Source organism: Trypanosoma grayi (genome assembly GCF_000691245.1).
Source record: "Trypanosoma grayi strain ANR4 Tgr_34_V1, whole genome shotgun sequence".
Classification (NCBI taxonomy): Eukaryota; Euglenozoa; class Kinetoplastea; order Trypanosomatida; family Trypanosomatidae; genus Trypanosoma; species Trypanosoma grayi.
Window position 1 is genome coordinate 36,205 of NW_008825653.1, and position 11,288 is coordinate 47,492.

Below are 11,288 nucleotides of genomic sequence, written 5' to 3' on the forward strand. Positions count from 1 at the left end.
AAAAAAAGGGAAAAGACACACATCAAATACGACGCCGCGAGTGTAGCACAGGTGCGCCAACAGGAAACAAGTTGATACACAAGTCGTCACCACATATTAGATGTAAAGCCAATGAGGGGTGGACCTGAAAAAGACGCAAACCCGGTATTTTCCTGAATACCTGTTTCTGTAATGAAACCAAAAAAAAGAATCCGCACGTCTGTGGTGCCACTTCACGACATTTCGTCCATTTGTTCTTCCTCTGTGTTTTCATTCATATCTGCCACACAGCAAGTCTGTCCTTTTTTTCGTTTTACTTTCTTCGATGTGAACGACCCAATGATAGACGGATTCTGTCCCCGCGTCACTGAGGCCCCGTCAGCACTTAGCTGTGCATGCGCGGCCCTGCATTGTATTCCCGTCTCTCTCTCTCTCTCCCCCTGTGTGTGTGTGTTTGTGTGTCCGTGTGTGTGTGTGTGGCACTCCCCAGAGGGGCGGGGACGCCCACAGGAAGAAGGAACGGAAGGAGCTAACGGAAGTGTGCGTCAACCGCCCGAGCAGCAGCAGAGGAAACAAAGCCGAGCAAAACAACACAAAATAGATCATATATATATATATATATAGACGAGAAACCAAAAAAAGAGGATAAATAGGTCATGAAGAAACGCAAGGCATCTGTAGAAAAATATAAAATAAAAAAAAAGGAATGACAACAAGCACTTTTCATAAATATCTGAAGAATGGCCAGAAAACAATCGCGCTTACAGCCTACAAGCGAGCCACCGATCTCGGGAAAAAAGACACAAAGCACAGAACACATATATACAAAGACGAACGATAACGGAAACACCGAAACAGTAAAAGAAAACCGGGAGGCATTACGTCCTCACGACAGCAGAGAGGCATACATGCAACATCTCCCTCACCGCTTGATTCACCTGGGCCTTTCCCTGCATCACTGCCTCGCCCCAATCTTTTGTCCTCATTATTCGGTCGTTTTTTCTTGTCTTGATTGCCTCCCTGACCTCACCCCTCTGCTTCTCTCTGTCGAGCCCTTCAGCTTGTTCCGTGCGCTTCTCAATTATCTTTCTTGCGTTATTCTTCACTCCCCTCGCTCTGTTCACGAGACACATCCCGCCCCCACACACACTCTCTCTCTTCGATTCATTCTGTCTGCCGTCTTGTGCCGCAGCGCCACGGCCGCTGCACTGACAGCGACTGTGTGGAGTGAATGCGAGAAGGTGCGTGATGCAGACGCCGTGAGGGCGGGAGGAGCGGCGAGGTGTCAGTCAAGCAAGCAACCGTCACGCATCCACCCCCTCAAACCCGCTGCACGCAGCGTCTGCATTTCCTGCCCCTCCCCGCCATCGTTGTTTTTCTTTTTGCTTTCATCCTCACACATGCACGCACTGCTACTCCCAGTGTGTGCAGCTGACGCCATCCCACAACCACACACGCCTGAGGCTCGCAGAGCNGGGGGGGGGGGGGGGGGCGTCAGCGTTATGTAAATAAATATAAATGGAAATATCGACATACACCAGGGGCGTTGTTGGCCAAAGCAACCCGAAAAACAAAACAAAAAATAAATAAATAAAAACGCATGAAACAATAGCAGCAAAAAAGGGGGAGGAAAAAAATGGACAAAAAATTAAAGAGCACCTTCTTGGGACTGTGAAGGGCATTCCCCGTCAAGTAGTCTGTGCACAGAGGTGAGAGGACGCTGGTGGGGGCGGTGTTGCCGGTCAGCCTTCTGTTTCTTGCGAGGAGTCGCCCGACAAGGCGGAGGCTCTCTTGCCCACCTCGTGCAGCCATATGCGACAGCGGTAGAACGAATGTAGATACTGCGCCAGCTCACGGAAGAGCACACGCTTCTTCGCCTTGTAGTACACATATATCTTTTTGCAGTCCGCCTGGAACTCGCAGTCAAGAAACTCCATGTTCGCCACGCGGCAGTCCACAAAGTTGGCGGGGTTGAGGCGGTGCTGCAAAAAACCCAGCAGGTCCCGCGCAAGGAGAAGGAGAGTGTGGTTGTAGTGCGCCACCTCCTCCGCAGTGGCGTGGCGCAGAATCAACGCAGCCGTCACGACGTCGCGGTCAGCCGGGAAGCCGCTTTGCTCCAACTCCGCGTCGCCAAGCTGGTCGAATTCCTCCACAGACAGCACCGCCTGCACAACACCCATCTCAATGCCCATGTCGCCCTCGAGCACCACCATCTCGCCCACTTCATACCGGAGAGTGGCAGCACACACAGTGCGTCTGCAGCGGTGGCCGACGAGGAATACAAAGCGAACCTCCTCCAGCCGTAGCTGGCTGCCATTCTCATCTCTCATTTTTCCAAGTTGCGGCGGGCGCCGATTGGTGTGCGCCGCAAGATCGATGAAGAGCAATGGGAGGGAACGGAAGATGGAGAGTGTCGGGAGGCAATCCTCGAGCAGCTCTTCGCCATTGTGGTCGGTGCTCCCACTTCGGGCACCTCGCGGGCCATGCGTACGAAGGGGTGTGATGCCTCGCGGCCCCGCTTGGAAACTGTCGAACTTTTGCACTGCTGTAGGTGCTGTCGTTTCTGCCGTTGCCGGAGCTGGCACTCTTCTGCTTCCTGTTGCCGCGTCTGGAGGAACAGCGGACGTCGTGAGCTGTGAGGGGGAGCGAATTATAACACAGTGACTGGGCGCGGATGGAAGCGGTCGAGAAGACGGCATGATGGACTCAACGGTACTCTGTTGGTTTCGGAGTTGCTCTCCACAATCGCCAGCAACCGCAGCAACGATGTTGTAAGGGTCTGTGTAATGCTGGTGAAGAAGTGGTGTGGTGTCATAGGGCTGTGAGAAAGCGGAATTCACACCGGGAATGCGCATCCCCCCTGTTGCAGGAAAGCACAGCACGGCTCCGAGAGGTGCTGATGTAGGGGTAAACGCGCACACAGAATTTAACGCGGCGCTGTCGCACGCAGTGAAAGGATTGCCAGTACCATTCCAGTAGCCAGTCGGCTCTCCTTCGCCACAGCCGCCACAGCCGCCACAGCCGCCACAGCCGCCACAGCCGCTACCTCGGCCACCCTCGTACGGTGCGACTCCCGCGCCCTTCTCTGTAGTTGAAAACCGGTTCACTGGGGAATGTGAAGTCGCGCTGAGCACCCGTGTGCTGTACGGATCATGCCGCCACAGAATACCGGGTGAATTTAATGGCAAAAAGAGAGGGCTCGTCCTGTCCTGTGGGGCGGCACTGTTTTGCGCCTGCTGGAAGACGGCGTCGAACTCCTTGATCATGGTGAGAGGAACAGCGTACGCACGCCCGTTCAACGAGCGGAACGGCGTGCGTCGCACGGCAGATGGTGGCGGCTTCTGCGTCTTTGCAGCTTGTTGCCGTTGCATAATATCTTCCCTTGTAAGCCCCCCTCCTGCGCACGCCGCCATCCTTGTCGGCCTCTGATGGCAGCTGCAGCAGCAGCTGTCGCAGCTGTTGACCTCACTCCCCTTCTTCCACATCGTCGGCAAGGAGGCCCCTGCGAGCGTCGACACGATCGGCATGCTTCTGTCTGTACCACCCTCTCGGTCTGTCAGGCTGTTCGACTGTCCCTGCCTTTTCTTTTCTTTTGGCTATGGGAAACCGCGNTTGGACTCTCTCTTCTTCGTGCCCCACCAAGCAGTTGCGCTGAGTCCTGCTCTAGCTCTTCTTGTATACTTCGATGTGAGTGCAACTTCCCGTAAGTAAGAGAACGCGCATGCACGGCCAAACACAGAAAGTCAAAAGAAAAGATGTACAGTTTTATATAAATTGATACGACCACTTCCGTTTCCCTCTCCTGCCCCAACCAAGAGGATACAACAAAAAAAAACGAGAAAAGAAACATGAAGAGGCCTTATCAAGAACACGTAATGGCTCCTGTCGCCATTCGCCTTTGTCTTTCTCTTACTCTTCAATACACCGCACAGAGTCTTCTTTTTCCTTCTCATCCTTCCTTGACATTCTTCTCTGCCTCAGTTTGTCACTTCCCATCGTCCCTCCACCGTCCATAGCAGCAACAGCAGCAGCAACAGTGGTAGGAATGATAATAATAATAATAATAGGAACACTAGGAGGAGGAGGAGGAGCAATAGGAGCACTGAAAGCACGTGGTTCTCCCCCNATCCTTCTTGCTTCTTCTCTCTTACCGTTACTCAACCCGCTGCATGACGGCCCGAGGCTCCTCCGCATCGCTCTGGGACTCGCGGTGCCGCTTGTGCTCCCCCTCCTCGTTGAACATCAGCACGTAGCGCTCGTAAGGTGGCGCCTCCGCATTTGGTGCCTTGACGAACAAATTACGGATGCCGAGGCGGCGGTACATCACGTGCCGTCCATCGGCATTGGCAAGGCCTGCGGGCGCGGCGCTCTTCTCTGTGTTGTCCTGCTGCGCGTTGCGCAACTGAAAGAGATAGCTGCTCGTGTTGTTCTCATCCGAGACGAGCGGCTCAAATGTGTTCTCACGCGAGGTGTGGTAGCTGACGGTTACACCATCGCTAAGGTGACGGCCGCTCAGCTTATCAGAGACAAGCAGGTTGGTGTTGTTCACCAGCGCGTGGGGCCCACTGACCCTAGACACCTCGCTTACCACAGCGCCGGGTAGCACCACGTGGTGCAGCTCTGATGCCAACTCGCCCAGTTGTGCCGCATCGCCATCGCTCCCCGCCGTCATTGCCGCCGCGGCGATGTCGCAGCCAGCGGGGTACAGCGGTGCCACCTCCACGGGAAAGATTGGCGCCGGCTGGCGATTGGAGCCAAGCTCTTTGCCCACACGGCGCAGCATTGGACCAGGCTGCAGGTCTGGCTCGAAGGCGCCCTGCTCGAACGGGTCTAGCTCCTTTCCGCTGATCTGTAGCTGCTCCTTGCGTTTGTCAGCCCCTCCCTGGAGGCCTGATGTGTACTCTTTGAGCAGCTCAGTGTACTCCTGTAGCAGTTCGGGCCACATCTTGCTGTTAGGTAAATTGAGAGACGTTATGGCACGCTCCAAATAGTCGGCGGCTTCGGGACGACCATCGTAGTTGGAAGAAAATCGACACAGCTGGTGCCACACGTCACGTTGTTGATTTTTCTTCGTACCATCAAACAGCAGGTGCCATAGGCGGCGTGTAAGCTTAATTGCCGCTTGATTTTTGCTGTCTAACCCAAGCTTCGTTCGTGCCAAAGTTTCAAGAAGCTTCTCATAGTGACTGTCGAGCGTGCGGGCAAAACGGAAAGACTTACGAACGCCATCCAGCCACCGCTTTGAGGCCTCGTCTCCTTGCTGCCCGCGGCTAAAGGTTGCTTGTGTTGAGTCTTCTGTTGCGTGAATAGGCGTACCAAGCTGTCCTGGAAGACTAAGCAGCTCCCCCATCTGTTGCGGCTTCTGTGAAGACGACGACTGCACCTGGCTTCGCAGCACGTCAGGGACGATGCGGGCGAGACGCTCCAAATGCCGCTGCTCCTGCGGCACCAACCCCATATCGGTGTACAAAGGACGCTGCAGCAGCGTAAGTGATGGTTTGTCGCGCTCAAGGACCATATGGAGATCAATGTCGGTGTCCAGCAGCTCCGCGTCGGCCGGCTCAAGGTGTGGGTTCACCTCCTCTGGGCGCCACGTCAACCTCTCCGGCAACCCCGCCGCGAGCGCCTGCTGCTGCATCTCTTCGACAAGCTGCTCGCACTTCATTGCGCGTTGGCGCGTCTCCTCCACCACCTCCGGGTGTAGTAGGTGGTACGCTAGTGGAATGCGCTCCAGCACACCCTCCGACATGGCATCCAACTCCGCCTGCATTACGCCCAACGGCGTGGGGTCGTTGAGCAGCTCACCGAACGCCTCTGGGAAGTACAACAGCGGGGCGGCAGGCACCTGTGGGAATGGCACCTGCCATGAGAATTCAAAGTAGTACTGCAGCTTACATCTTCGAATGACCTCCCCCGCTGTCATCATGGGGTCGATGATGGTAACGCCACCGATGGAGGCACGGCCTTCGCCGCCTTCAGGGGCGGTGTAGGCATCCATGCCGTCGCCGCGCCGCGCGCCACCAAACGCCATGGCACCATCGTCATCCATAGAAATCGGATTGAAGGCCATGGATAATTATCTTTTGTCGATGGTTTTCTTTTTTTTTTCCTCCTTTCTTGCCGTAGCCTGTTACTGTTGCTTCTGCTGCGTTTCCCAGCTGTCACGCTCAGAGCCGATGTGTAACGTCACACCTGCTGCGTACCTCACCGCTCTGTCGTTGCGATGACACGAGAGCCCACCCCTCTGCACGGCAGGCAGCGGTCCCACCGTAGGCTAAACTTCACTTTTTCAGGCAGATGGAGGCGAAGCGGGAGTAAGAATGAAGTACGACACTACTACAGTCCCAAGCACACACACACGGGCGTACAGACAGACACACTGGCACACACACACACACACACAGAAAGAGAGAGAACAAACAAACACGGAACGGCAATGCCTTTATTTTCAAAAGGAAAGACATAAGGCCACTGATGCTTTTTTTATACTTCCCTCCTTGTGTTTTTGCTCTCCTCTTCTTCTCGCTCATCACAGATTCGCTTACATGCAACCGTCTCGCCATGACTTCACACAACGCAAACGGGAGGAGGAGCATCAGAAGCAGGTACAGAAGATGCCCCCACAGGGGGGTTTTTTCATACATCACACAGCAGCAGGTCTTAATGCACCCTCATCCCCTCATCAAAAATATCACTCCGCGAACGCCCCGAGGCTCCCTAATATCCTCTTGTTTGGTTATATTCCCTTGGAAGCAAGACGCTGTACTACTTTGCAGGTCCGCGGTTTCCAACGCTTCGGCTCCGGTTCCGCGCCGCCGCGGTGTTTCCGATGCTTCGGCTCCGAACCGGAGCGGAAGGTGCCAAACTCATCTTCTTCAATGTCGGCTTCGACTTCTTTTTCTTTTCGGTCGCCTCCGGCTTGAAGCTTACTTCGTCTAGCCGCTTCTGGAATAGCTTGACACACTCGGTTTGCGCGTGCTCGTCAGTTGCAAAGGGCAGCCACTGAATGCGCTCTGTCATCACCGTCGAGCCGTTGTGGAAAGGGGCTTGCTGTACGGAGAAGGGGTCCACATTCTGCAACACATATGCCAGGAGTTGCGGCATCGCGGCCCGGAGCGCAAGAAAAAGTGGTGTTACATGGTGGTCATCCTCAATCTCCAGACCGTGTCCCATTTCTACGAAACGCATGGCATAATCTTCGCGGTTGAAGAGGATGGCGTAGTGTAGGTGTGAGTTACCTTCCTTATCCTGGTAGTCAAGCCGCAGCTGTTGCGGTTTCACACCTGACAGCATCAGCTCCATCGCTTCTTCATTCTTAAACTCAATGGCGTACATCAACGACGTCACGTTCTCCTTGTTCTTTGTCGTTGGAGAGGCGCCAAGCTTAAGAAGAACCTTCAACATCGGTGTGTAGTCCTCACCCAGCGCCACGCACCAATGCAGCGCCGTTTGTCCATCCGTGTGCTTCTGGTGGACGCCAATCTCATCCACGGGAAAGTCATCGTGTTCGTTCAGCATGATTTCCACACTGCGGCCACGGTCCTTCGCCCCCGCCACGAGCGCCTCCACAAGTTCCACATTGTTTGCAAGCACAGCGAGGTGCAGCGGTCTCTGCCCGTGCCACGACCCGTGTGCGTCGCAAATGGTGGCAAGAAACTTCGCCGTCTCCAGCTGCCCAAACTTGCACGCCAGATGGAGGGCGGTGCAGCCGAATTTGTTCGGGATGGCAGGGTCGACGCCCTGCTCTACCAGTCGCTTTACCTCCTCTGTCTGCCCCTTCCTCGCTCCACAGTGTATCTTCTCCATATTCTCATCATCTACCTTCACACGTGGTAGTTTCGGGAAGTCCGCCATCTTTGTCAACGTCCCCAACCTCGGAATTGTCTTCTAGCACAAGGCACCTGCACGACACCTGGAAGTAAGTCGAGAACCGCCAAGACTCGCTTCGACCACAACCGAGAAAGCAACGAATGGCCAAAGGGAAAAAAAGACCATTTGATATAGAAGTCAAAGGCACATAATAAGGCAAAGGGCGTCCCCAGCAAAGACAGCCAAACACTTCAATGGAAAAAAAAACATAAATTAACCATTAACCATCATGGCACTCATTCGCCCAGGCCTTACTGTTTCTTGGCGTTCTTCGCCTTTGTGGCAACGCTCTTCTTGGCCTTCGCCAGGCGCGTGGCCTTCGCCTTGCGGCGAGCGTCGCGGTTGCTCTTGTTGCGCAGCCCCTTCGCCATGGTAGCCTCCTTCTTCTGGAACGGGTTCAGGCGCAGGCGCAGGCGGCGGTTGCGGATACCGTTCTTCGGCTGCGTGTAGCGGCTTGGCTTCTTCGGCTGCAGCTTCTTCGGCTTCAGCACACGGCGCACCTCGTCCGACTGCATGATGCGTGTCACATCCGTGCTCGTCAGCATCGGCGCAGGCAGAATGAAGCCCTTCTTCACCGAGGAGGCCTCCGTAAAGGTGCCGAAGATGCTGTCGAGCTTCTCGAACGCGCCCTTCGTCCAGATGATGAAGCGGCCCACGTGGCCACCGGGGGCGAGGTGCAGCAGGTTCAGCGCGTTCACGTTGGCGAGGTCCAGACCAAAGATGTTGCGGAAGGCACGGGTGCCCTTGTTGTCCGGCATCACCAGCATCGGGCCGCGGCGGGCAACGTAGCGGCGGTTGCGCATCTTGCCACGGCCGGCGCGGATCTGGCGCGAGTCATTCACGCGGTTCACATCGTCAGTCGCACCGATCGCCTTGAGGAACGCCATCGCCTCCTTTGTCTTCTCGTACCCCTGCACAGAGTCGTCCACCACCAGCGGCACCTCTGCCACATTCTCGATCTTGTGGCCGCGAGACATCACCAGCGACGGCAGCGACGACGCGGCGAGTGCCGACACGACGGCGAAGCGCTTCTGGTGCAGGTTGATCTTGCGGTGCCAGCGGCGGAAGATCTTTGTCGGCGCGAACATGCGGCCGCCACGGCACATGTTGCCGAACGCACCAGCGCCCGATGTGCTCGTGCCGCCACCGCCGATACGGGGAATACGCGCAACCGCGCGGCCAGTTCCCCACGACTCAGCGGAGTGCTTCATGCCCGAGAGGCGGTTTACAGCGTACGCCTGGCGGGAGTTCTTCGCCATGTTCGTGTGCACGAACTGCACAATGTCGTGACGAATGGGTGCCGTGAACACAGCAGGCAGCGGGCAGGTGCCCACAACCTTGTCCTCCGACGCGGAGTACACGCTGACGGATGGGCGAGCAGTCATGTTGTCTTGTAGCGAAATGAGGCCTTCAAAGGGTCCAGATATTTGTATACACATGAGAGAAAAAGGGGAGTCAAGAGCGAAAAGATGGTGAGGAGGCGTGAGAGCACTGACCACTACAACAGCAACAACAAAGACCGCTGTCCCCTCATTGGAAGTACGCAAAGAAGATGCAATGTATAGGATGCATTCAATCAGGGGGCATAATGTGTGTCCTCTTCGCCACTGCTTGATGCCAAATCAGCGCCAGCGATATGTAGTCGCCCATCGACCTCTTGATCAATCTGTTTCAGTCTTGCGTCGACCATGGCAAGGAAAATGTACAGGTCTTTTTTTTGCACAACGGTCTCCTTTCCACCACGGAAGAGTGGTAGGCAGTGATCCTTGAAGAACGGCTGTGACAGCGAGAAAGCCCCGTTTTCACTCGGTGGTGTGAGCTGCCCCGCAAGTCGGTGCGGCGTAGGGGACCTGCAAGGAGACACACGCGTCGCATTTGTTACCTCGTGGTCGAGCAGCTGCAGGTCGATTACTGTGGGGGGAGGTGTGTTACATATGCTCGTGGTGCTTTCCTTCTGCGTGAGGTGGGTGCTGCGGCCGTTTGCCTCTGTACCACCTCCAGTGCTCGTCAGCGAAACGGTGCGCTTCACCACAAAGTCGTCATCCCCTGTTCGATTCAAGGAATCACCGAGGAAGCTAGGGCGTTCGTACATGCGCTCAAGGAAGGACCGTACCTCGCTGGGGTCCAACTCCCGAATGCCCGGGATGGCGTACCGTAAGCCAACTCCCTCAAAATCGCTGTCACTGAAGCTAAGTCGCTGCACTGCGCGGAGACATCGCGTGAAATCTCCTAGTTTTTGGAAATCAATGTCATAATACTTGCGAGGTCTCCTCTGTGGCGGTGGGCACGCCGTTGAGCTTTCTGCCCCCGAGTGCATCGAGAGTACCGGCTTGAAGCGCATCGACGACGGCGAGAGTGGCGACTCGCTGTGCGTCAGAGGGTGCTGACACGTCACCGTGTCGTGGGAAGCCTCGTGTAATCGCGCACGCCTGCTGCTAATGCTGTTTCCATGGCTATCCACGCTGGCCATCGTGTTTTGACTTTGGAGTCTCTGCGGCGCTCTTCGAATCCGCTCTGTGGTGGGCGAGGAGTTGTGTGTCACGCGGTGCCATCCAGGTGGCGTAGTGATGGAGCGACCAGGCCCTGTCCCTGACATGTCGCTGCCCCCGTCACTACCACACACACCCATCGGCGGCAGCACGGCACCTTCCTGCATATGCCTCTCCATATCGCCCATAGTCTTCTCGGCACACTGCGACTCCACTGTAGCTGCTGTTGGTGATGTTCCTCTCGCTGTTGCAGCCGCTGGTGCTGGTGCTGGTGGTGCTGGTGGTGCTGGTGGTGCTGGTGGTGGTGGTGGTGGTGGTGGAAGGGCCACTGGATTCTGAAGTGTGGAGTTAAACGGATACTGCCCTTCGGAAACATGTGGGGGCGACGCAGGTAAATCCGCCGTCTCTGTAGAGCTGTCACGTTGCTGCTGCTGTGGCTGAGGCTGCTGTGGCTGTAAAAGCTCGTCAGCGTCACAAGTAAGGAGTGGCGTTGGGCCCACGCGGGAGGTCAAGAGCGAAAGCGCAGTGTTGGTGTTCACCACCGCATCGTATGTCTCATTACTGCTTGCGATAGAGATGGTGGCGACATCAAGCACCACGTCCGCCAGTATTTGTCCAACGCGGATGCGTTCAAATTTGGAGAGTAGCGGGTGTTGCTCCGTCCCTCCGTATTGAGCGGGCGCAGGGCGCTGCAGCCTGTACTGCAGCGCCTCCTCCACGCGCGCAAGATTGCGTCGCACGTCCTCCACGTAGGCGGGGATCTGCTCCGGCCGCACATGCGCCCCGGTGTTCTCCAGGTGACGCTGGTGCAGCTTCTCCACTGTGCGCAGGCTGAACGTGTGGTGCGGGCGCGGTGGCAGACATGCTGGATGCGCCATGTGCCTATTCGATTCAAATCGACCCTCACTCACCCTTTCCTAGTCCCAGCTGAGAAGCAAACGATAAAAAAAA

At 56.0% G+C, this 11,288-nt stretch overlaps 5 protein-coding genes across 5 annotated transcripts; all 5 read right to left on the reverse strand.

Annotated features, from left to right (window-relative positions):
* Positions 1 to 1,721: 1,721 nt before the first annotated feature.
* Positions 1,722 to 3,506, reverse strand: DQ04_00341170 (hypothetical protein; the record flags this gene model as incomplete). The annotated part of the gene is made up of 1 exon (XM_009308805.1): positions 1,722 to 3,506. One exon carries the CDS (start codon positions 3,504 to 3,506, stop codon positions 1,722 to 1,724), a length of 1,785 nt encoding a protein of 594 aa, XP_009307080.1.
* A 626-nt stretch (positions 3,507 to 4,132) lies between these two features.
* DQ04_00341180 (hypothetical protein) lies at positions 4,133 to 6,049 on the reverse strand (the record flags this gene model as incomplete). The annotated part of the gene is made up of 1 exon (XM_009308806.1): positions 4,133 to 6,049. The coding sequence occupies one exon, from the start codon at positions 6,047 to 6,049 to the stop codon at positions 4,133 to 4,135; it is 1,917 nt and encodes a 638-aa protein (XP_009307081.1).
* A 695-nt stretch (positions 6,050 to 6,744) lies between these two features.
* DQ04_00341190 (ankyrin) lies at positions 6,745 to 7,833 on the reverse strand (the record flags this gene model as incomplete). The annotated part of the gene is made up of 1 exon (XM_009308807.1): positions 6,745 to 7,833. One exon carries the CDS (start codon positions 7,831 to 7,833, stop codon positions 6,745 to 6,747), a length of 1,089 nt encoding a protein of 362 aa, XP_009307082.1.
* Positions 7,834 to 8,099: 266 nt separating this feature from the next.
* On the reverse strand, positions 8,100 to 9,233 carry DQ04_00341200 (60S ribosomal protein L4; the record flags this gene model as incomplete). Its single annotated transcript, XM_009308808.1, has 1 exon — positions 8,100 to 9,233. The coding sequence occupies one exon, from the start codon at positions 9,231 to 9,233 to the stop codon at positions 8,100 to 8,102; it is 1,134 nt and encodes a 377-aa protein (XP_009307083.1).
* Positions 9,234 to 9,424: 191 nt separating this feature from the next.
* DQ04_00341210 (hypothetical protein) lies at positions 9,425 to 11,215 on the reverse strand (the record flags this gene model as incomplete). Its single annotated transcript, XM_009308809.1, has 1 exon — positions 9,425 to 11,215. One exon carries the CDS (start codon positions 11,213 to 11,215, stop codon positions 9,425 to 9,427), a length of 1,791 nt encoding a protein of 596 aa, XP_009307084.1.
* Positions 11,216 to 11,288: the final 73 nt, after the last annotated feature.